General features: G+C 37.1%; 2 protein-coding genes across 2 annotated transcripts; one reads left to right on the forward strand and one right to left on the reverse strand.

Moving 5' to 3' along the window:
- Window positions 1–2,411: 2,411 nt before the first annotated feature.
- On the reverse strand, window positions 2,412–4,126 carry LOC109020760 (AT-hook motif nuclear-localized protein 24-like). Its single transcript, XM_019003281.2, has one exon. The coding sequence runs from the start codon at window positions 3,551–3,553 to the stop codon at window positions 2,672–2,674; it is 882 nt and encodes a 293-aa protein (XP_018858826.1). The 5' UTR covers window positions 3,554–4,126; the 3' UTR covers window positions 2,412–2,671.
- A 17,840-nt stretch (window positions 4,127–21,966) lies between these two features.
- On the forward strand, window positions 21,967–23,834 carry LOC109020759 (protein DETOXIFICATION 56-like). The gene has a single exon (XM_019003280.2). It carries the CDS (start codon window positions 22,287–22,289, stop codon window positions 23,805–23,807), a length of 1,521 nt encoding a protein of 506 aa, XP_018858825.2. The 5' UTR covers window positions 21,967–22,286; the 3' UTR covers window positions 23,808–23,834.
- The last annotated feature ends 3,103 nt before the right edge of the window (window positions 23,835–26,937 follow it).

Raw genomic sequence — 26,937 nt, forward strand, 5'->3', positions numbered from 1 at the left:
GAAAATTTGTGTACTTTTTACATCGGAAGAAATTGATTGATTGGCTTTGCCATTCAAATATTTTATTGCTTTGAAGTTCTTAATTGTGACAAAGACCAACACTATACCAGATAAGGGTTTATATACGTGATTAATGGGGTTTTCTTAACCAACCTGTGGTTTCTGCCATGAGAAAACCTAGGAATGAATTTATACGCATGACTTTAGAGGAGGATTTTTTGAAGGCATTGTTAAGAGAAAACTGTGATATAGAAGGAGTTTCCTATAGAGCCTTACATTGGACACCAGAGTTCAACGAAGATTAGGAATTGTCGATTGTGCTAATATGGATCATGCTTCTAGGATTATCTCTAAATTTTTATCATGATTCTTTTCTGAAGAGTATTTCTGTACAGATAGGGAGGTACATTAAACAAGATAACATAGCAAAGTGTTCGACGCGGACCAATGATGCTTAAGTGTGTGTTGAAATGGATGCTTCAAAGGACCCAACCATGGGTTTTTGGATTGGTACCCCACGTAGATCGACGAGCTGGTATCAAGAGGTTACATACAAAACTTTACCCGCCTATTGTAGGAATTGTCATGTGCAAGGCCACAATGAGAAAACTTGTTAGGGAAAGAATAAACAACCTATAACTAAGGAGAATAAGTTAGAGAAGGCATGGAAAAGAGGCACAATTGAAGAAGAGAGAAAATGTAGCTAATGTTGAGAATATGGGAGATGATGGTAAGGATCGTGAAGATGCCGTAGTTTTTGAAATATAGGACACTGATGTCAAGTCCTTTGTTCAAGAGGGAGAAATGGTGGAGACGAAACATAACAATGATAGTTACTTAATTTCTTGCAAATAATTAAACTTTATTGTAATTTGTCAATCATATGCATGCACCTAGCTAGCCATGCATAGGAGCCTCCCAAAAGAAATGGCAACTTATAATACGTGCAATTTTTGTATTCTCACTTAAGATGAGAAAAATCAAAGACAAGTTGCCCGTGTATAAAAGAGCTTGCACTCTCTATGGAATTTGTTAAGATATAAACATAAATAATAAAATCTTTATTTTTTTTATCAATTTAAATTTTTGAGATAAGTGATCATTTTCAAAATATTAGAACATATATTCTAAGTTCAAACTCTAATTCTACACTTCACATGATCATTAATTAAATATTACACATGTTTGATAAGTAAGCTGGTATTTTATCAATCTAACCTATTCAAAAATGAAAAATGGTGGAAATAAGACCTTCAACAAACACCTCAAAATCATAGCGAGTCTTTAATCCACACATTTCTATTGTAAAATGTTCTAGCGATAGGCGTTTTAAGCAATTTGATAGACGATCGAATGGCTCCAATAAGTCTTAATTCATGAAGATAAATCATTAAATTATATTAATTATTTGGTATCATTCTCCTATATATTATAAGGGTCTAGTATCGGTATTTTTATTTTTATTTCCACGTATTTTTATTTTTTTAACCAAGAAATTATCTTTTTTAAAAAAATTGTAAGGCTGTAGGCCGGGTTACTTTTGGAGAAAAAGCAAAGGAATTTCAATACAGAGAATCTCATGAACTGGGTTCCGAGTAATCTTGGCTAGAACTTCGAAGGGTTATCCAGTCCCCTATTCCCTGAACCCGAGAGAGAGAGAGAGAGAGAGAGAGAGAGAGTATAACGCTCGAGGGCTCGAGGGCACATTCTCGTCGTGGTTATCGTTGCCGTTTAACTGAAGTACTGTTGCTGCTGTTGTAATTTTGCCTCGGAAAGGAGCTTGATCAGAACCGTGCACGTGTAAATCAGCAGTACCCTAAATATTTTCATGTCCCCATTTATCGTAAATCTCTCGTTAATCACAACTCTACATGTAGAAATAAACTTTCATGTGAAAGCTCTAAGCCCATATATACCTCAAATATTCCTTCACAGCTTGATCATGAGCTTGGCGCGAGCGCGGTGTCGCCCCCATTGTTGAAACAGATGGTTCAATCAACACTCCTTGAGTTCTTTGTTCGTATCAGCATCTTAACAGCCAGCAGAAATAAGATTCATAATAATTAAGGAGGCTACCAACGCATATAATACGTTTCCCTTTCTCGTTGATCAATGCTGCATAAAATAGTAGTCCTAGAGCATTGGTTTATATATATATGGTCCGACAAGTGAACAATTTAAGGACCTTTTAACTAGCTAGCGGAAGGGAGTTCTGTAATTGAGTGGCTACTGAATCAGTGAAGGAACAATAATTACTGAAGCGATCGAGCGGCAAGAAAGCACTTGAATGATAAAGTCTCATTCTTATTAGCTACTTCCATTTTTTTTTTCTGGTTGCTCATGTGTTCTTGTGCTCCTAGGTTCTAGTAGTACTACAACACGGACGAAACAGTACTTTGTTACGACTTCACTAACATCAAAATCACTCTAAGAATCCATGAATTTACAGTCCTTCATGTCAACATGTAAACACATAATCTAATGATCATCAAATGCGAGACAGAAAAAGAAAAAGAAAGCTAATTAAGAAAAGAAACAGTAGTAAAAGCCTGCAATGCTCAACAAACAAACTTTGTAGCTACAATGTTGGTGATCATGTCTTGGGAAAGGTGAAGAGCTGATGAATGTGAAAGTGAAAAACCTGGTATGCCCTTCAATGATAATGTTGTGATCAGTATGGAGGGCGGCCGGTAGCCCAATATGCCTCGTTTGGCAATTGAATGGAGTTGAGAAGATTAGGCGGTAAGCCATGAAAAAGAGGCGTATTTGCGTCTCCCAAAAGCTGTTGCTGCTGCTGCTGCTGAGAAACGGCATCTGGAGACCCAATATTATTCCCTTGCATTGGCAGCGGAGTCTCCTCCTCTTCTAGAGGAAGCCTTTCATATGCAGCGTTGCTAAACGAGGCTGCCATGATCACAACCGGTCCGGATGCAATTAGCGTCCCGACAACACTACCTCCTACCACCTGTCCTTGTCCTCCTGCTAAATATATAGTCAAGCCTGTCGCCGCAGGTGGTGCTGGTGGTGGTAAGAATGAGCCGGCTAGAGATAAGATCTCGAACCGACCGTGTAAAGTCACGATTGCACCTGGGGAGGCCGGCTGCCTGAGAGTCACATTAGTGACCGTGCCAGTCCCGCTCATTATGCAGACACCTCTCTGACGTCTCCTGGCAAAGGTAGCAACACTCTCAACAATATCACACCCATCACCTATTTCCATTACATGGGTGCGTAGAGCATTGGCGCTGTCGCGGGTGATGATGATCGGTGGCTTTGGCTTGTTCTTAGATCCGGCCGGTCTTCCACGGGCTCTCCTTGTGATCTCTCCATCTCCGGGACCCACAACGAGTTCGTTGCCTTCACAGGTATTGATGTTGTTGTTTTCATCACGCTCTCGTTTTGTGGGCCGGTTTAGGCCGCTGCTGCCGGTTTGCTCATCTTCTGAATTTTGCAGTTGGTGGTGAAATTGCTGCTGTTGATGGTGATGTAGATGAAGATCTCTCGTGTGGAAAGGAGGGGGAAGAGAATGGCCATGCGCTGTAACTGGATCCATTCGATATTTGACTTTGTAGCTTCAATTCTTATCTCAAGATCCTCACTAGCTTCCTTAGACAGACGCTAAGCACAAAAATGGAAAGACAAAGGAGTAATATTGGTTCTACAATTCAAAAGCAAAGGAAAGAAAGTGGGAGCAGAAGAGGGAATAAATAATAAGACAACGTTCAGATGTTTCCCTTTTCTAGCGTTGTTGCTTTCTTTCTTCTTCCTTTATCTAGTTTAATGAACTAAGTAGTACGAGCCTTCAACATAAAGGAGAGAATGAGTGGACCTTTGATGTCATCCACCAAATTCATAGCTGAACCTGCCATCTTTTAGGGGAGCTAGCTTTCCCTGGTGGTGTTGTTGAGAGTTTGGGAGAGATGAAGAGGGAAGGGAATTAGGATAGGTTTGGGGTTCTCTTCTTGATCTAGGGGATGGTGTTGGGTTAGGGTTAGATTGACAAAATAGATCAGAGATGGGTTTGGTTTCGGTAAGACTGCGTGCTTAGGGGCGGTGGATGGGTCCCCACATCTCTCTTTGATCTCTCCCTTCCCCCTATGTTTCACCCAGCACTCCACGTTCTCTCTCTAATTTCTTTCTTTCTTTTTTTATACGTTTTTTTTTTCTCTCATGTATATGGGTCCTCACGGTCGTGTGTGGAAACTGCGCTATAAGCTATCTAAACTTGGAATAGTTCTAAATCTTGGAGCATCAAGTCCGATTGATCTCGATGATCAAATCCTCTCTCTCTCTCTCTCTCTCAAAATAGACAAAAAGAATTAGACTTGAAATTAGCTTCCATTCAAATTTTGTTTAATTTCATATATCCATGTTTTTTTTTTTTTTTTTTCTCTTTAATTCAGATTTACGTACGTAAAAATCTCATATGCGAACCATATAAGCATGTTTGGATCGGAGCAAGTGTTGTGATTGTCTTCAAAGTTTGTAACAGTGAAATTTTCGCAATTTATAACCTTGGAAGTGAAAACACTGACTATATGCAAACTCAGGACCACTGATCTTTATATATTAATGTTCTTGGTCATCACTTAGTTTACCAGGGATTTATTAATGAAGAAGCAAAATACAGTGGATCGAAATAGTTTTTTATTTCTTGGGGTTTGTCTTCGTGCGTGGGGCTAGCTAGCTGTAGCAGAACACCATGAAAAACATAGTAGTCTTTGGGTAATTTAACCGAAATAATCAGTGGCACATTAAATTGGAGTACTGCCATGTATTAACACGATCGCGAGAGAGAGAGAGAGAGAGAGAGAGAGAGAGAGAGAGAGAGAGATAGGGTTTTGCTTCAATTTTCTATGACCCACAGCAGTATTAAACCGCTTGGGTCTACACATTCCATCTTTATCTCTTAAAGTCTAATTAAAAACCTCAACGTCCAACGATAAGGTCCACAAATGCTCTTGTATGCATTACACGTGTCTGTTTCTCCTCTCTTTGCGGGTCTATTCCACTGAAATTCGTCCTACTTTCCACGATTCTTCGAGGTTTTCCTTCGTTAGAGATTAGTCATGACCAAGGAAACTCTCGTTTGTCATTGGTCTCTAGGGCAACATTGCTAACTCGATCGGTCACCTTTCATTTTGATACATACAACACACACACACACAAACACACACACACACACACATATATATATATATATATATATATATATATAATATGGGTCACAACGAACGGCTGGCTCAGGTCAACAGGTGTCATAAGAGGCCAAAATTGCATTCTTTGAATTAGTCCAAAAAACAACGTTTACCAAAACTGTTAGTAGCTTATGTTTAAAAGCTGTTGCCTTTATATATATATATACGCGTACACAATTAATTATATATGGTCCCGGCCTCAACTGTGTTGTTAAGGCAGTGATTTAAAAAAGCATCTATGAATCTATATATGATCCTAGCTGCCATGGGAATTAATTATTATTATTATTATTATTAGTTTGCTGCGAAAAAATATATATTGTTTGTAAGTTTTTTTTTTAACAAATTCGATCAGCTGTATGGTATTCATGTCCTTATGAAAGGTTTTTCCACCAAAGACGCTTTTTTTAATGTGTCAACTGAAATCGTACGGTGGTGAAGATCATATATCTAAGCATACCTCATAAACTACATGCATGCTGATTGAGAAAGCAGCTTCTTTCTTCCTAGATCTTACTGGAACCATGCATATATGCAGTGCAACTCATGATCAAAAGGTGCATGCTATCATCAGTTATTGTAATAATATTCTTGGATCATATTTAGATTTATTCTGTACCATATTATAAACACTAGCCATTTTATTTCCAGAACGCCTGGAAAATTTAAGTAGTATGTGTATGGTTTAATGAGTACCTTAAAATAATTACTTGAGAACTGAAGGCTTACTAGGAGCCGGAAAGTTCGATTGACCAATATTTAAGCTCGAGCCCGGCCAATATTATACGTAAAACCTGTCTCAATTTTAATTAATAATGAATGCAGCTTACAGATTTAACCATGAGCTAAACCACAGGAGAGAGAGAGAGGGAGAGGGAGAGAGAGAGCATAAATACATATACAGGCAGGGTGTATGGTTGGTGGTGGGCATGGTTTGACTGGATATATCCAGAGTGTCGGGGGCGTGCATGCATGGGAGTGAGAGTAAAAGAGGCGTGAGTGGCGCTGACACGCACACACAAACACACAAAGAGCCACTGCATGCACGAGCGCCGGAGAGTTTAGTACTGAAACCGAAAGAAAGAAGCTCTCGCATGACCGCCGGGCGCAAATCCATGCATTAAAAGATGCTCTTTGTCAGTCGTCGTCTCTCCCATGGCGGGCCCCAACTACTGATGATCATACATCTCCTTTTTACCCAAGCTTCAACCTCCAATTCTTTGTCCTAAAATTTAAGGAGATAGCTCGTATTAATATCAGCTAACTCATAAAAACCCAGTCCCATATACATACAGCACTTCCATTAAGGCAAATAAGACGTACAACGGGAAGGGATACGTCCACTTTTATGTTAAATTAGGCATTCTATTTTTTGGTACCACTCCGTACGTCATTTTAATGCAACATAATTTAGGGGTAGAAATATGTGAATCTAAGATGAACCTAACAAAAAATTAGCAAACTTGATATAAATAGGTTTGGTTCAAAATAAGTTGACCCTTTAAGACACTATTAATAATTAATAGACATCTCAACCTGCTTAATCCGAAATCAATCAGTTTAAATTTTATTTTAAAATTATAATTTTATTATTGTTGAGTTGTAATATTAATATTATAATATGCTGGACTATGTTGGTATTTCTCAATATGCTGGACTATGTTCATATAATTTGTTACAATTTAGTTTGCAATATTGGTTTTATTATAGGTTAAAATTTGAAAAATATTGATATTTCTTTATTAGCAGGTAGCTTCATTATTATTTTTAGATATTGTGGCTACTAATAAATATAAATTTTAATTTTTATATCTGTAAAATTATGTTAATTATGTCAAATGAGTTATACAGGTTAATTCAAGCCATTTTACATGAAGCGGATTGAAATGAGTTGTGTCATGTAAACCAATTTCTAACTAATTATTAAACGAGTCAAAACGGATAATCCATTATTTAAATGGGTCGTCTTCGGATTTGAATGTCTAATCCGTTTAACTTAACAGGTGGTATTCGAGTTGACCTATATAAATAAAAATACATGACTTGACAATATATACGAACTGGATATGCGAACACGAATTTCCATCCCTAACATAATTGTTAATTTATTTATTGTCGATGTAAACAAGTGGTCATGAATAAACATTTTTCATACAATGTATATTAATAAAAAAAAAAAACCTTAATTACCCTGATGAATGATAAATTAGATTTGATTGTAATGATAAAAGTGAATTTCGAAAAGGTTGGGAAACTAGTACTGTCGGAAAGTAGAGAAGCTTTTATTTCTGATCTATAAGCTCTTGAAAAAATTTTCCCTAAATGATAGCATGGTCGATCGAAAATTTTGTGAAGGGAAAAGCTTGGAGCCGAATGGATGCTAAAATAATTTTTACACAGGCCAATAAAAAATAACCACGTGCGTAAGCACTCTAGAAAATCAGAGATGAGCCCGCATGCACAGAACAAACGCTGTCCCTTTCCTTCTTTCTTCCCAAAACTGCTGCAGTGAACACCTTACAGTCGGACTGATTTCTCTGATTGATCGGAGAAGAAGAAATATCTGTCATCAAGACAAAATGTGCAGTAAAGCTCCATCTGTGAAACATCCCAAACTTCAATACAGGCTCTTTTCCTGTTGAGAGAGACTGCGCTTACCATCTATTTTTTAGCTAAATTGGGGCTTCAAAAAGTGCAAAAAAGGCCTCTCTTCCAGAAAGTTTTGAGTCTCTGTAAAGAGTCTACGTAAAACAAAAGGATATTTGCTGTGTTATGCTCTCTGCCTTTAATGGCTGATGAGCGTGTGTATATATAGAATAAACTGATTACAAGAGAGAGAGAGTCAGTTACAAGGTTTGAAATTCAAACTATGATATACATGATCTCCTATAAACGTGGGCTGGAAACGGTAGCATCCGAATGCTCTGGAATGGTATTGGACTTGAAGTGAATGTCTTTTGAATCTGCATTGAACTTATCCTCTTATCCTGAAGTTGGACTTGGTGTTTGAATCTGTTTAGTCTTATCCTTATCACGCCCCTGCAAGTTCAACGGGGAAGACCTCACGTTGAGCTTGTCACGCAGATGGGAGAAACGAACAGAAACCAGTGGTTTAGTGAGCACATCGGCAATTTGATCCTTACTAGATAGAAACCGAACATCCAATGATTTATTATGAACTTTTTCACGGACAAAATGATAATCAATTTCCACGTGTTTTGTACGAGCATGAAACACTGGGTTAGCCGCCAAATAAGTTGCTCCTATGTTATCACACCATAGGATCGGACGTGAAGGGATAAATATCTGAAGTTCACAAATCAATGATAATAGCCATAAGGTCTCGGCAGTAGTGTGAGCAACAGCACGATATTCGGCCTCGGTGCTTGATCTAGCCACAGTTGGCTGCTTTTTGGAGCTCTATGAAATAAGATTGTGACCATAGTAAATGCAGTATCCAGAAGTGGATTTACGGTCATCAGGTGAGCCAGCCCAGTCCGCATCGGAATAAACGGAGAGCTGTGTTGAAGGACTAGACTTGATGAGTAGGCCGAAATTAATAGAAAATTTAAGGTACCTTAGTATCCTTTTAACAGCAGTCCAATGGATGTCGGTTGGCTTATGCATGAATTGGCACACTTTGTTCACAGCAAAGGAGATATCTGGGCGAGTGAGTGATAGGTACTGAAGAGCTCCTACCACGCTGCGAAATAAATTCTCATCTGGGCAAGGGTTGCCATCAAAAAGTGATAACTGTTGGGAGGAGGACATGGGAGAGGAGACTGGCTTAGCCTCTAACATGTTTGTGCGTTTCAATAGTTTAAGAATATACTGTCTCTGAGAAAGAAAAAGACTCCCTGAAGCTGAGATGACCTCCACGCCGAGAAAATAATTTAAGGGCCCCAAGTCTTTGGCAGCAAAGTCACAATTGAGTTGGGCAAGAAGATAAGTGATGGCATCAGAATTTGATCCTGTGATTAAAATGTCACTGACATATACCAAGACATACATTGTAAGAGAATCCGAGACATAAACAAATAGAGAGTTGTCGGACTGGGAATTAATAAAACCAAGATCCATCAATTTATCACTGAGTCGTGAGAACCAAGCCCGCGGGGCTTGTTTTAATCCGTATAATGCCTTGTTCAACTTACAGACGTGCGTAGGGAACTGAGGATGGACATAACCTACTGGCTGTTGCATGTATACAACTTCAGAGAGAAAGCCATGGAGAAACGCATTGCTGATGTCGATCTGGTGTACAGGCCAGTTGTGAGATACGGCGTGACTAAGAACAAGCCGAATAGTTGTAGGCTTGATGACAGGACTGAAGGTATCATCATAGTCTAACCCTTGCTGTTGGTGACAGCCCTTTGCAACTAGACGGGCTTTCCGTCGTTCAGGAGTGCCATCAGAATGCGTTTTTGTTTTGTAAACCCATTTGTTGCCAACCAAGTTCATGCCAGCTTTATAAGGGACTAGAGACCACGTACCTTGCTTCATAAGAGCAGAGAATTCTGCATCCATGGCCTCACGCCAGTCCGAGAATTTGTGAGCTTCAGAGTAAGATGTGGGATCAGTAGGAATGGTGGAAACGGTGAGGAGAGCAGTGGGCAGAGGATACCTTGTAGTGCCGTTGAAGAACTGTTTGGGCTTCACAATATTGTTCTGTGAGCGGGTGGTCATCGGGTGAGAACGAGTCGGAAGCGATTCAGTCGGCAAGGCAGCAGCAGATGGAGCAGGATCCAAAGGCGGCGTGGATGATGAAGGAACTGAAAACAGAGGAGAAGACTCAGAAGGAATAGAAAACAGAGGAGAAGACTCAGTCGTCGCAGCTGGGGAAAGAGATAAGTGGGACGTTGACGTTTCGGGGGGATCCGTATGCGACGTCGTAATAGGGGATGATGGAGGATTATAAAAGCAGGGTCCGATTGGTCATTTGAGGACACTAGAACATGTAACATAGTGGACGACGCTGCAGGAGGAAATTTGGCAGAAACTGAAGGCAGTGTAAGTGTTGTGAATGGAAATAAAGACTCATCAAAAATTACATGCCGAGAGACAAAGACTTTACCAGAGTCAGGATCAAAGCATTTGTAACCTTTGTGGAGGTTACTAATGCCAATGAAGACACATTTTTTGGACCTAAAATCCAACTTATGTTTGTTAAAGGGTCGGAGATAGGGATAGCACGCACAACCAAAAATCTTAATGGTAGAAAAATCAGGTGGATGATGAAATAATTTTTCAAAAGGAGATATGCCGAGAGGAGCAGTTGGAAGACGATTGATGAGATAGGTTGCCATTAGAAAAGCATCATCCCAAAAACAATGAGGAGTAGAACTTTGAGATAATAGGGATAAACCCATTTCAACAACATGTCGATGTTTCCTCTCAACAGAGCCATTTTGTTGCGAGGTGTAAGGGCAAGAAATACGATGTTGAATTCCCACTTGTTGAAAATATCGATTAAGAGTTTGAAATTCACCACCCCAATCTGTTTGGACACATTTTATTTGACGATTAAATTGACGTTCAACCATTTTTTGAAATTGAGTAAAAATGGTGAAGACGTCAGATTTATTTGCAAGAGGATAGAGCCAAACAAATTTGCTAAAATGATCAACGAATGAAACATAATATTTATTGCCTTTTGTTGATAAAATAGGAGATGGACCCCATACATCAGAAAAAATTAAATCTAGAAGATGAGCTGAAATAGACTGAGAGGCTGGGAAGGGAAGACGATGGCTCTTCCCTTGTTGGCATGCTGAACAAACACCTGGTATTTTATTGGAAGAAACTGGAAGAGAGAATTTAGACACAAGATGCTTGACAGTTTGGTAGGTGGGATGTCCCAAACGACGGTGCCATACCTCCAAGGAAACACGTTGACATAGAAAGGATTGAGACGACGAAGTGGTCGAGATGGATGCGGGGAAAGGATAAAGTCCATCTTTAGGCGTGCCTTGCAGAAGAACCTTCTTCGTGACCTCGTCCTTCACAAGAAAATAAGATGAGTGAAATTCAATAAATACATTATTGTCTTTGGTAAATTGGCTCACAGAGATAAGGTTCTTTTTAATTTGTGGAACATGTAAAATATTGTGAAGGGTAAAACCAGATTGTGAGGATTTAATTTCAGAAGAACCTATGTGAGCAATATCCAAACCTGCCCCGTCTCCTACTTGAATTTGATCCACACCATTATAAGTCTCAGCATGGAGATTCAAGTTTTGAATATCATTAGTCAGATGATTGGTGGAGCCGGTGTCGGGATACCACTGTGTATCAGCTGAGGCTTGTGGCGCTGTATAAAATGCAGACATGTTGTTCGGCATGTTTTGATAAGCTTGATCAAAACGATGAAAACACTTGATGGCGAGATGTCCAGCTTTGCCACAAATTTGGCACATTGGTCGATTACCACCAGAGGACCCATGACGACCACCTCGGCCCCTATGATGACCACGCGAACCTGAGTACGATGGGGCACGATTCGGGTAGTGTGGCTTACCAGAATGGCCACGGGATTGGTTAGCGCGAGTGGCGACATTGGCAGAACCAATTGTAGCTTCAACAACTTGATGATGTTGCTGTAAGCGTAACTCAAAGTTGAGGAGATGACCAAAGACATCTTCAAGCTCCATGGGAGTATCCCGTGTTTGAATGGACGTAACAATAGGATCGTAAGAAGAGTCTAGGCCACCAAGCAAATATGAGATAATTTTAGTGTCTGGAAGTGGATGTCCAATGGCTGCAAGAGTGTCAGCCAGTGACTTTACACTCTGAAAATAATCTGAGATGGACAAGCCCCCCTTCGTGACAGTGGAGAGTTGTCGTCGAGTTGTTGAGAGACGAGCTCGAGAATGAGAGGAATACATTTTTTCGAGTGCAGACCACACCTCTCGAGACGTGGTAACACCAACCACTTTGGCAAGAATGCTTTCCGATAAGGAGGACATTAGAATACTCAAAACAATCTGGTCTTGGTCAAACCAGTGAGTAAATTCTGGATTGAGAAGCAGAGGAGGGGCTGTAGTGGATGAATCAGCTGCTGGGTTTGAAATATATTGGATAGGTTGAGGACGATTCCCATCGATATAGCCAAAAAGACGTTGGCCTCTGAGATATGGAGTGATTTGTGCTCTCCATAGCAAGTAGTTGTCACTACTCAGTTTGATGGTCACCAAGCTTTGGATGCTAGGAGGGGTAACGGGTGTGTTTGAGAGAGACGAAGCGGAAGAGGATGCCATTGACGTTAGTCACGTTGGCTCTGATACCATAAAACAAAAGGATATTTGCTTTGTTATGCTCTCTGCCTTTAATGGCTGATGAGCGTGTGTATATATAGAATAAACTGATTACAAAAGAGAGAGAGTCAGTTACAAGGTTTGAAATTTAAACTATGATATACATGATCTCCTATAAACGTGGGCTGGAAACGGTAGCATCCGAATGCTCTGGAATGGTATTGGACTTGAAGTGAATGTCTTTTGAATCCGCATTGAACTTATCCTCTTATCCTGGAGTTGGACTTGGTATTTGAATCTGTTTAGTCTTATCCTTATCATACGGCTGCTTATCTTTGATTTTAATGCTCAGAAAAGAAGGTGAAAAAGTGGACTTTTATTTTCATAGAACGATAGCCCTCACCCGACGGTGTGAATTTAATGAAGTGGTTCACTTCTTATGCATGCTTAACTTGTTTTTTTTTTTTAACTTTTTCGGTTGCTCACAACATTTACTGAGTTATAGACTGGAGCTCCTTCAAGCGTTGTGGAGTAGAAGCCTTTGTTTCCTTGAAAAAAACTCCAATATAATAATCATAAAAGAGACTGTTTTGTTTTATCGCGGATTTTCAACTCTCAAAATTCGCATTCTAAGAATGAAGGCAGAGAAGTGCTTGGATTCTCAGCTATGGCACGCCTGCGCCGGAGGTATGGTCCAGATGCCTCCGGTTAACTCCAAGGTCTTCTACTACCCTCAAGGCCACGCAGGCCCACGTCGATTTCACCGCCCTACCCAGAATCCCTGCTTTCATTCCTTGCCGAGTTGGGGCCGTGAAGTTTTGGGAAGAAAGAAGGAGAGGGAGAGCGTTTGTTATGTGCATGAGGACTCATATCTGATTTTTTTTGAAGTGCTTACGTGGTTGTTTTTTATTAATTTGTGTGAAAATTATTTTGACACTCATACGACTCCAAGCTTCTCTCTTTTGTGAAAGCAATTACAAACTAAATTCTAACACTTCTATTTGAGTGCTGTGTTGGGAATGAGCTTAGGATTCAAAGGATTAATTTATAATACACATGACTTCTCTTGTTCCCCTACTTAATGATCATGACTTCAGCCTAAAAGAAACAAAAAATGTTAAGCTGATCTACCTTGACACACCATCTAGCATATTTTTCCAAAATGATGGGACATTTCAAAAGGTTCAGCTCACGATGTTGGCACTTGGCATAGATATGGTGACCTCTTCATATATACAGAAACTAGCTAGCTAGCAAGCTACCTAGCTACGATGCTGAGACTAAATTATGTAGGTATGATAATACCCCATGCTGAGTAATAATTAGGATAAATAGTATATAAAATTCCACATTGTTTGAAAATTATATGTCCATATGCAGTGACTTGAGCCTCTCCTGGAGGCATTGCACATGCTAAACATAAGATCAGATCACTCCTTATGACCCATAGCCTTGATCAATTGAGTTGACGGAAGAACATGTACATTTCAATATCTCACTTTGCTGGCGGAAGAGAGCTTTGAGGTGTGTGTTTATATATATGTATGTACGTATAAGATTAATTTTGTTTTAGGCCAAATATAAACATCTCAAACTATATCAAGGATTTTAGCGCCCTCAGTTATACTCAGATGTTTCTCTCGCCATGCATGATCAATGTCTCGGCCTTTTCACTGCATGGAATATTTAAAAAAAAAAAACTGAAAGATATAATTTGTAAAAATTATTCTATTAATTCACCATCCACATCAGTACTTAAATGATAAGATTTGATTTGTAAGATTTAAATTATAAAATTTATCTATCAAATCAAATTATATCATATAAATTACACTTTACTGAATCTATTATCTACACCAACTTATAAATTTTCAATCTGTAAAATGAATGCACTGGATAAAGACATGTATTAATAATATTATCGTTGTTTCACCTAAAACTTGATTTATTTTACGTTTTGAGTTTTCTCAGTCTAATAATATTTTTGATCTTCGTATGCACGCCACAAATGTTAACATTTTTATTGATAAGTCAAACCGTAGGTCTTGAATTAATTAAGCTACAACCACACATTTCATGATCTCGTCTCGAAAAGAACAAGACAGCATTGAAATTAAAATTCATTGACCTTTGATCTGGCCCTATCTTATCAGAAGGAAATTAATTGATATGTAGATATCCTGCCGGTCACAAAGTTTTGATCAAATCATGAACCATAATATAATATAATTAATATGAAGTAACATTAATAATTAGGCTGCTCACATCTTTTCCACAATTAATATATATAACTATAAATGAAGACTTTCAAGTTAATTCCCAGAAACAGCTAGCGTACTTAATTGTGGGCTTTCAAATACACGTACAGATCAGTTGTAAGTTAAAGCAGTTTCCGATCGATCGAGCACCAGTTATATATATATTGTCCTAGCTACGAGGAGTTCACGGGTTCCTAAAAGGCCAGTAAGCATTGCTACGCTGTCCTTACTGGGTTCAAAGTCGTGGTTAATTAAGACCTCGAAATCATGATAAGATCAACATGAGCAGATTGTTTGCGTTGAATATTATTAACGACGAGTTTGGTTTACATGATCTCATTAAAATTTCACTGAATACATACATACTGTTTAACGAAAGTAGTTGAGTTCTTCTGATCGATCAGCCAGATTCTTAATTTGAAAGAGGTCATAATGCATGCGACTAGCGGTATTTCTTGATAATGATGATGATGAGGCCAATGAAAGATAACATATTGCAAAGTGTCAATGCTAGCTAGCTACCTACTGATCATTTAATCATAGTTTAAAACACATGATATCTTAATCTAATTAATGTAATTTCAATAAACAAATCAAGTACTCGATCGTCACCATCTCCATATAATATATATATATATATATATATATATATATATAAACAATTCATTATGAATGAATTAGCAAGTCCATGGACTAGGGCTAAATAAAATAAGACGGGATTATCATGAGCAGAGAAATTATGGTGGGAAAACATAATTAAATCCAAGTCCCCATGTGAAAGCAGGCACATCATGTGACCTTAAATCTGGCATTGTGTTAATGTTGTTGCCTCATGTGTCTGCTTTCTCGTCAGCCCTATATTTTCGGTACTGTACAGTTGCGCGCATATATAGCATCAGCCAAATTAAAGGGATCGATCGGAGGAAGATCAAATCCTTTCACATGTGAGTTAATTAATTGATCATTTAATGCAGATCTAGTTAATTTTGAATTGTTGTTCATCAGAGACTAAGGATACGACAAAACGGAAGATGACCAGCCTGGCTAGCTAATTAATTGGCAGTTTATCATTTGGAATCTTTCTGCAGGAAGTCATTGCATGAAATATATACAAGCATTATCCCATATATGAATTAAGTTTCCAGCATTAATTGTATGTATGAAAGTTTTCCCATTCACATTGAAGCTAGCTAGGTTATATATATAGATGCATGCATGCCATGCCATGCCATGCATGCCAGGTTTATGCTATTATTATAATGACCATATGATTAATTGGTTTATTAGCTATTTCTCATTACTTATCACTACTTTTTATGCCGTTATAGTTACTTGCCTCCTATATACGTCTTTTTAATTTATTTTTAGAGGCTTAATTACTTGCTTCAATCGTTTGTTTGCAAGATCGTCAATGATTTGTTATAGTAATGTTAAATACAATCTTAGCTTGTATTAGTCTACACACTTCCTTTTAAAAAAAGTAGATCTATTATTAAAAAAATAATTTTTCATCATCTGATTAGTCCCAGATTTAACCATTTTTTTTAAAGAGAATGTGCGATACTTACACATTCTATGACTATAAATATTATTTCTCATTTTTTTTTTCTCCTTGATGTATGGTGATCAAATCATATATAGCACCTTTTGATCTACATCGAAGTGGAATTCTAAATATGGAACTGATCACATGATTAGGAGCCTTAGAAAAATAAATTTAAATTGCACACATACATCCTAGCTAGCTAGTAAACATGAGATCTTTCTAGAGCATGATGGTTGGGCGAAATCCCAACATGTTAATTATATAATGAACATACATACAAAAAATATGAGTGTTAATTTGAGGTAATCTAGCTACTAGAATTCAATTCCTAAGTGATCCAACATTAATGTATCGATCTTGAGTAGCGCCCTAGCTAGCTTATACAATTGTACGTTGTACTTGTAAATTATTTCATAATAAAGAACAATTAAACAATTAACATTGTTGAAAGTTGTAGAACTAAAGTATGTTTCATTAATTATGATTTATAGTACTTGATTTAATCCAAGCACTTGTGCCCCCGTTAGAGACATGAATATTTGTATTCATCATTAGCATATAGCTAGAGGGATTAATTTATTGAGGGAAAGAAGCTGATGATAACGGATAAATATTGTATTCAAAATGAACTATTATGTTTTTATGCCTTGTCCCATGCACACTAAAAGTGGAATTTTAGTGATATTTAAAATATATATAATATTTACTTGATATATATATATATATATATATATATATATATAGCCTAAAAGATCATGATGATCATGATATCTAGGGGATGCTATTTGTTAATATTTTAACTAGAGATCAATCCATAGGAACCAAAAACAATAAGATCAGAATGAAAACAATAATATATATGTGTGTTGTTTGTAGAGAATTAGATACCTTATAAAATTTTATAGTCCTTTTGTTGTCTGTGCTGGAGATTGAAAAATTATTATCTCCTCATCATGTCTCTTTGAGTTTGTGTGTTAATTTTTCCAACATGTTATGAGGTAAATACATGTTTAAAGACAAAACATTCCTTTGTAAATAATGATATCCATATTATATATATATAGTCTGATTTAAAAAGAGATAAATACATCATATAAATCCTACAACACTCAATACTCACATCAAATCATGAGCAGTATGGTCACATATATTGAGCTTATATATAGAAATTTGTTTCTTTAAAAAAAAAAAAAAAAGAGACTGAAAGACATAGTAACAGGGAAAAAATAGCCCAACCCAGCATGATATCCTCTCTTTGATCTCTCTCTGGGCCTGGATTAAACTATATATGCTCCAAACGAACCAAGGCCCATTCGCGTCATTACTTCCCTCCCAGCACACGGAAATTATGGTAGAAAGTAGGCCCAACCCGAAGTGCCTACCCAAAAGAATAAATGAAGCTTATGGTTCGATTTGTGTCTATGCCACTAGGCCCACAATCTACGTGTGTTCGAGTCTCTTACGGGAATGAATGTCTTCCAGGATCGAGTATTATATTGAGTAGACTAGGCATTCTCATTCGCATATCTATTATACTTTTGGCCCGGTTTAGTTCCACAAATTTTTTTCATCATTTCATCTAGAACTGTGCATCCGGATATGAATTTGGATATTCAGAAATATTCGAATATGTACCCGGATTTTTAAAACCGTACGGATACTTGCTCGAGTAAAACCGGTTACAACCCGGGCATTTTTTAAAACAAAAATTCTATTTAAAAAAAATATCTGATTATGGATAACCAGTTAAATAATCGGATACATAATAGGATCCAAACGGATAACCGCTCAGATTTGCTTAGATTTCCGAGTTCCAGACCGAACTAGAAAAAAATCCAAGTCGGATGCACACCCCTAATCTCTTTTCATCTCATCTCAACATCTAAACACTATTCAAGCACAAATATTTTTTAATTTCAAATTTTTAACTTTTTCATCTAATCATCACTTAATCATTATAATTTTTTCAAACTTCTAAATAAAATAAAAAAAAAAATCAACTTTTTCAAATCGTAAAATAAAAATAATATTAAAAAATTATACTCTAACGTTCTTTTAACTTTATAATATTTTTATTTAGAAGAAAATCTTGGAAGAGAACAAAAAAAACCCTAGCACAGCTCTCGCTTTCTCCCTTTTCTCTCTAGCACAATCCCCTCAAAAAACTAGGACCAGAGGAGGGGGGTTGGAGCTTTGGCACCTCCCTCCCTCATCCCTCCTCCCTCCTCCCTATTCTCTCTAGTTTTTGTTTGCTTTTTTTTTTTTTTTTCTAAGGTTGAAAATGTGTATCTACAGCTTTCCAAACTATGTTTCGCTATTTTCCTATGTATCATTTACGTTTTTTGTTATTTCCTCCTCTAGAGGATGGGGTTTGAAATCTCTGCTTCAGACAGAGTGTGATCTCTTAGACTGTTTGTCTGTAGAGAGTTATAGAAGTTAAAACCATACCAGTCATAAATGAATTTGTGTATTGGTCGAATCCAAATCTTGAGTAGTTGGCTTATAATCTGGGTTTTTCCCTATATGTATCAGTCTAAATTGTAACTTTGCTTTTATGAATGAATGAAGTCTATTTTAAAAAAAAAATAAAAAAATTATAATATTTTTATTCAACTTTTTATCTCTCATTTCTCAAAACTTTATAAAAATTTTAATTCAAACCATTTCACTACTATTATCAAATTATTTTACTATTATTTATAGATTGTTTATCTCATCTCATCTGTGTAACTAAACAAAATCTTAGTCTTAATTTGTTCAATCAGTATTGACAAAAAAGAATATCCTCATCATTTCCACATATTCGGGTATGTACCTGGTTGGAGTGTGGATCACAAGGGTTATAAAAGCTTACATTGCTAAATTCAATTGGTTGTATATTAAGTGGAAACTAGATTCTATATCGAGTTTTAAAGCATTTAAATTGTAAGTATTATTAATCTTTTGGGTAGATAATTGCTACAACTATAAAGAAGTTTCATAAAAATAAATCTACAAACTAACTTGACTATATGAGTTTAACCAAGCATTGTGTAAACCCAATCTTAAAGCGTGCAGATCTTAAAGCACAATTTAGGAGGTTAACTTTCCAGTTTGTCGTCTGCAATGAATGATATATGCAAAGACTCGTATTATTTGGGAAGGGTAACATTAATATTAATCAAGAGAGGGGGGCGGGAAAATGAGACTACTCCAGAAATATGAGAGTACAAACTACAAAATGTCGTTTTTGTATGTTCCAATAATCCTCATTTTGAGAGTCGTGTACGTTAAATATTCTAATGAAGACATTAATTTCAGCCTTTATACTTACTTTCGCCAGATAGCTATGGAAAGATGTCCTGTCCACTGTCATCAAGCACCCATCTTTATTGGCCAGACAAAGTAAAGAGGAACGCTACGATCTTCCACTAAAAGTATTTTATAATATCAATAAGTATTTGCCAAAAAAAGACTCGAAAGGTTGTGGGTGGGATCGATGCTAGGGATGGTGTCGATTACGTTATACCGAAACTTGTACCGATCAGAAGATGATTTTTGTTAGGAAAGGAAGATTGAAACGACTCATGATGAAAGGTTCATAACTATTTATACAACTATGTTTTAAATGAAAGATATTTTTATAAAATAATTTATAAAAATAATATCATTTTATAAAATATTATTGTACAATGTGTTGTGCAATGTATCCATGATGAAAGCCTTCCGGCTTGGAGTACGAGTGCATATTTATAGTGGAAGAAGTGCTATAAATAAATTTATAAATTAATATAGGTTCATATGATATGTTAAATCTAATTTATAATAAAAATAGCTTTACAATCTAACATACTACATCAAATCATATCAATTTATGAGTTTACTTTTATGAGATCTCTTTATAATGGTAAAAATATTTTCCCGAGGGACATGTTCTATGCAGGCTCACTTCAAGAACTTCAGCTCAAAGCATGCATGCTTCATGTCATGAGCACCAAAGTTTAAATTGATAAATTGTTCGAGATTTCTATTTTGGTGTTATATTAAACTATCACTTGTCTTAATTTTAAACTGATGGAGCAACATTCATCTTTTGCATAAAAGCGGTACTTCGATGGGTTATCATCATGATTACTAATCAACAATTCCTCATAAGTGAATATTGATTGGTGGGTGGACCACTCGATAATATTTAGCAAGATAATGCTCATCCACTGTATTTGGACTGATCATGATCTGTCACCCAACCTTAATTTGTCACCGAGTGCCAACTTCCACTTCACACAGATCGGTGCATTAATTGATCTTTTATTGGAGAGTACTCGAACATTTAAAAAAGAAAAAAGAAACTTAGTGCCTCTCTCCTTTTGATATATTCAGAAAAAAGAAACTTAGTGCCTCTCTCCTTTTGATTGATGATTGACGAAGATTGTACCAATTTTTCAGGTGGTACCAAGAGTGTCGCCCTTCCAGCTAGTTTTTTTATTTTTATTTTTATGTACACTAAGATTACTAAACTGATCATTAAATCACTATATATATATCTTGTTTAATATTGTGGTTATGTTAAAGTCCAACATTCTATTTGGTACGTTCCATATATATATATATATATATTAATTCTAAATATAGTCTTATGGTATGCAAGTTGATCTGCGCACTCACTTTAAAAAAATAAGATTTTTTATTTTAAAATAATTTTTTTAAGTAGTTTCTAGATTTATCCATTTTTTAAAAAAAAAAATCATGAAACTTGCACACCCTAACTAAAACTCCAAAAATATCATTTCTTATAGGCACTCACACAGATAATATATATATATATATATATATATATATATTCTAACATTTATTCGCATACATTCCAGCTTATAAAGTCATATATAAGAAAGTTGCATTAATTAGAATATTAATTATCGTGTTCTATTGGATTTACACTAAAATTCCCTCCTCTCCAAATTTAGATCCTTGTGAATTCAGAGTACTCCAGATCACTAAACTGAGTTGGGATACTGATTTCGTAGTCATCAACCTAACATTGCAAATCTGCATAGAGAATATTACAGCATGCAAAATTATAGAATCTCGTGAGACTTGATCAACTGCATAAAGAAACTGCATCGTAGAATATTATATATATCTCGTGGAACTTGATCAACACATATCACTTGTAATTTTGAGCCTCGAAAGAGTTGAAGCTAAAGTCCAAGTAAGTCAGGTGCTACGTGTCACAACCTTGACCCCCCAAATCTCTCTCTCTCTCTCTCCGGAGATGTATATGGGCAGGAGAGAGAGAGAAAGATCCAATATTGTTTAACAAATGGCCGGGGAACAAGTGGAAAACCCAAGTGCATGCACTCGTTATAAATGGAGATGAGAAAGATGGATACGTATGATGATTGATCCACGTAAGAGCCCCGCGAGTCGTTTTCTAGTACTTTAATTCATGTGCATTTTCTTGGATTTTTGTTGATCTAGTGCGCTATATATTATAGTCCAAGGGACCAAAAGTAGAAAAAATAATGTCTGTTGCGCATACTACGTACGTACTACTTTTTCTCTCTATCCACATATATATATATAGTATGATAATTAACCTTAATGATCGATCTTATGGTAATTATATTTTTTTAAAATTCCTGATTTTATATAGTACTGTTAAATTTTGCTGCCTTTTTATTTTTTATTCAAATATCTATTTCACCCCATTACAAACGTTCAGGATCCATATCAAGATCTGAATTTTCAGCGTGCCAAAATCTAACAAGATCTGATTCAGGAGGGGATTTTTAAGCATGATATGGGCCAGGCATTCTCATCACGCACTACGAGAATCCACCCACAACTCTCTCTCTTCCTTAATTGGCCGTTACAAAAGCCAATCCTCTATCGGAAGAACTAACTTCTCACTCACGAAACCCATGCACTCAAACCGCTGCCAAACATAACTAAACTTACAAAAAAAAAAAAAAAGAGGCGAAAGTTCTCATCTTTCAGCAAAGAAAATATATATGTAGCTAGCAAACCCACCAAGTCATCGTGCCAAGCAATAATGTCTGCATCCCCGAAATTGGACGAGAAGTACCCGAGTGAGAAAATCTTTCAGCCACCTTCATCTCCACCACCTCCAACTAAAAAATGGCCTGCCAACCTTGCAGAAGTTATGCTTTTGGAGCTAAAAGTGCAGAGGGGAATTGCTCTTCCCTTGATAGCCATGAATTTCGCATGGTTTGCAAAACAAACAATCACAACAGCATTTTTAGGACGGCTTGGGGAGCTCAAATTGGCAGGTGGAGCACTTGGGTTCACATTCGCTAATGTCACCGGTTTCTCTGTCTTGAACGGGCTCTGTGGCGCCATGGAACCCATGTGTGGTCAAGCATTCGGAGCCAAAAACTTTAAACTACTTCGCAAGACCCTTCTCATGTCAATCATCTTGTTACTACTCACAACACTGCCCATAACGTTCTTGTGGCTCAATGTTGACAAGATTCTTATCTTTTTTGGACAACAAAAAGACATTTCAATTGTAGCAAAGAGCTATCTTATCTATCTCCTCCCTGATTTGGTAGTCACTTCATTCCTATGTCCACTCAAAGCCTACTTGAGCTCACAGAGCATAACGGTTCCTATAATGTTTAGCTCCGCTCTGGCGTTAGCTTTTCACGTACCCATCAACATATTACTTGCAAAAGCCAAGGGTCTTGAAGGAGTTTCAATGGCAGTTTGGATCACCGATCTTATGGTGGTGATTCTACTTGCCTTGTATGTGTTTCTGATGGAAAATAGTAAGGAGATAAGGTGGAAGGATGGAGGGTGGTGGGATCAAGGCATTAGTGACTTCCTCAGGTTGCTCAAGCTCTGCGGGCCATGCTGCCTCACTACCTGCCTTGAATGGTGGTGCTATGAGATTTTAATGTTGCTCACAGGACGGCTAGAAAATGCCAAGCAGGCAGTTGGAGTGTTGGCAATAGTGCTGAACTTCGACTATCTGCTCTACTCCGTGATGCTATCACTAGCCACGTGTGCATCAACACGTGTGTCGAATGAGCTTGGCGCAAACCGAGCTGGCCCTGCTTATCGGTCAGCTTATTGGACTCTGGCAGTGAGCATCGTCTCGGGCTGCATAGGTGGCTCGGTGATGGTCGCAGCCAAAGGAATATGGGGACCCCTGTTTAGCCATGACAAGGGGATCATAAGAGGTGTAAAGAAGACGATGTTGCTAATGGCTTTGGTGGAAGTGGTGAATTTCCCGTTAGCAGTGTGTGGAGGAATTGTCCGTGGAACAGCGAGGCCATGTTTGGGCGTGTATGCCAATCTTGGTGGGTTCTACCTTCTGGCTCTGCCTCTGGGTGTGATTCTAGCCTTCAAGGCCGCACTTGGACTCAGCGGGCTGTTGATAGGGTTCTTGGTCGGGATGGTTGCCTGTTTGATTTTGCTGTTGATCTTTGTCACAAGAATTGACTGGGATGAAGAAGCGGGCAAGGCACAATTACTTGCCCGTCAAGAAGACACCGTCAAGGTAGATGGAAATCACAGTAGTGTGGAACCCGTTAGTTATGCCATAGTATGAGAATAACTTGAAAACGTATTTGTAATATGAACGCCTCTACCATCAAACACAAACGAAAAAAGAATTAATTGAATGGGTTCGACTAAAAACATAAACCCATTTAGAAATGACAACTCCGGCAAGCAAGAAAGTATTAAGACCACAAACGAAAATGGATGGTTGTCATAACGCTAATCTAGTTGGCATATGAGCTCCACAACATGCTCTAATCAACGACGTCTCACATAGCTCGGTATCTTACAAATTGGGACATTGGAAACAACCATTCAATTAGAATCGTGTCCATGGGGAGGACACCTTACATACGCATGCATGAAAGGGAAGCCGTCCGTGAAGTCCTAGACTCCTAATTAATGTTTCCATAACGTACAGAACTTGACACTTCAAAGGAAAGCACAACCGTAATCATTGATGCACCACTAAAAAATAGAATTACACCAATGCTCAATGGTAATAAACAACATCGAGTAAGGCTACTTTTGGTTTCCAAGTTGAGTTCAGTCTAACTCTAAGTTGAGTCTAATATCTAAACATCTAACTCTCACGCTGCGTTTGAATATTAAATTGAGTTGAATTAAGATGATAAAATATTGTTATAATATTATTTTTTAATATTATTATTATTTTAAAATTTAAAAAAATTGAATTGTTTATTATATTTTATGTTAGAATTTGAAAAAATTGTAATAATGAGTTGAGATGAGTTTGGTAACTAAACGTATCCTCAAATTACTAAACTCATCTCAACTCAAAACTTTCTTATATATAGGACCCATAACATTTTTCAACTTAAAACATCTTTATATATAAGACCCACAACCTTTTTCAATTTTTCGTAAAAAGTACTAAACTTATCTTAACATTCAAGCACACTTTAAATTCAGTTTAGATGGGCCTCACATAACTCCCTCCACTACTCAAGTCATTACTATTCATAAATAACTCAACTCAGATAAGCTCAGCTCAGCTCAACATTCCAATGTATTTATCAATCATCTACAGATTCAGACTCTAACTTAATAGGCTTCAACTCTTAATTGGCTTTCTCTATGACTGTTCATTCGGGCCGGAACTCGGATTAAAAAACCTGGGCATCTTACATAAAAAATCGATGTCTGGAGCTATGGTGTTTTCCTTTATGAACTCATCACTGGCAGGCGCCTTTTGATCGGAACCACCCCAAGAACGAGCAAAAAATGTTGGACTGTGTCAGGCCACACGGTGTCTAATATGAAAAAATTTGAGCTGATTTTGGACCCCAAACTCGAAGGAAAGTATTCGCTCAAGTCTGATTTTGGGCCCTCTCTCCATCCCACCCAACTTCTTCACGAGGAGAGTGGATACGTGAGTCAGGCACAAGGCAGACCTTTTTAGCTGATTTTGACAATTATTCTGTGCATTATGTATTGTGCGATACTGGATTGAATAAACATAGATGAGTCATGAGTGCATGTATAAACATAACGCAACCAAAATCTATGTTCCTTGCCAAAGCATTGTGATGGGTCAGTCCCTTCTTGTACAATATTATGATTGTAACGAACGAACGAAAGAAAAGGAAAAAAAATCAGGTATCGGGTTGTAAACTCGGGTTCATCTGGATTCTAGCCCAGGCTTGACCCGGGCTAACCCAATCCAGGTTCCAGTCCAGGTATACCCGGGTTTCCGGGTTGGCCAGATGAACAGTCCTAACTTTCTCATCACTAAAGTCAAGGTTAGCCATCATCTAATTATGACCCGGTGATTCCACCTTAGACCATAAGCCAAGAAGCAGTGTTTGGATGCTAAGTTAATCTCAAATTATCTGAGTTGGTCTGTAAATAGTAATATTTTGTAGGTTCTATTAAAACGTGTTTAAATATAAATAAGTTAGATATATGTTTGAATGTATGAAATAGGTTGAGATAAATTTAAACTTTTTTATAGAAAGTTGAAAAAGTATTGGATCTCATCAATAATTAATTTGAGATAGGTTGAATTGATATTGACATCCAAACATAACTTAACCTCCCCAACATCACTTGCAAGTCACAAATTAATCAATCAAGACAGTTGAGCATTATGAATTGGGAAATGATAGTTGGATAGATAAAAGTGATTAATGAAATTGACCGATTGAATTTTTAATTTTTGTTACTTAATAGTTAAGGAGATGACTATTAGTTAATTGGTATTTTTATTTTATTTTTTAAAAATATTTAGAAATGTATAAAAAATTATTAAAAAAAAAATGCATTTACGTCTTTCATTCGTTTTTCTCAATTAAATCTCTTGGTCTCGGGGATCATTGGCAACATAATCACAAATTCCAAAATACACGACATAGCAGAACTGTCTCCAATAAAAAGAATTTTGTAGGGTAGATCGATACAGTATCCTAGTAGGGTGATGTTCAAATTTTCACCAAAACTACTAGGTACAACCGGTACGTACAAACGTGGGATAACCGGCTAGCCTATGTGAAAGTGAACAAAATAAAAAAGTAAAAATGAACTTAAAAAGTAAAGAAAGAAAAAAGTGGGAAAAAACTGAATTTTTCTAACCAGAGCAATAGGGCATTCCACCCACAACTGATTCTCAAGCAACTTCTTCTGAAGGCCTACGTGAAAATGAATCATAAAGGGCCTTTCTTTTCTTCTTTGATATAGCTGGTCATTGGGCTATTCCTCATATTTCTCCCATCTCTTAACAACAGCATAAAGCGAGGCCTTTGATCGGATTTGGCTTAAGATAGAACAAGAGGATGGTTAAGGGAGCTGCCTATCAAAACAAATGAACTTGGTACGTTGAAACATTTCTCCACCAAGAAAAAAAATTCGATCTCTTAGATTTCATCATTAACATACCTTTTTCAAACCCATTTCCTTTCCTTTTTTTTTTTTTTTTTTTTTTTTTCCAAAACCCAAATCCAGATTTTTGTCAAACCAATTTCCTAGGTTTTTCTCGAGCTCATTTTCAACGTATTTCTATTGTTTCTTTTTTTATCTTTCCAGATAAATCACTGTTTGTTGATGATGGCTGGCTGTGAGTGCTTCCAAACCCAAAATGGTTGTTGTAGAACAAAGTAAGTGTATCATGTATTTTTAAAAAAATCCACTTCAGTCAACCATATAATGCAAGCAAAAAATTT

This window comes from Juglans regia, chromosome 9 (genome assembly GCF_001411555.2).
Source record: "Juglans regia cultivar Chandler chromosome 9, Walnut 2.0, whole genome shotgun sequence".
In the NCBI taxonomy this organism is placed as follows: Eukaryota; Viridiplantae; Streptophyta; class Magnoliopsida; order Fagales; family Juglandaceae; genus Juglans; species Juglans regia.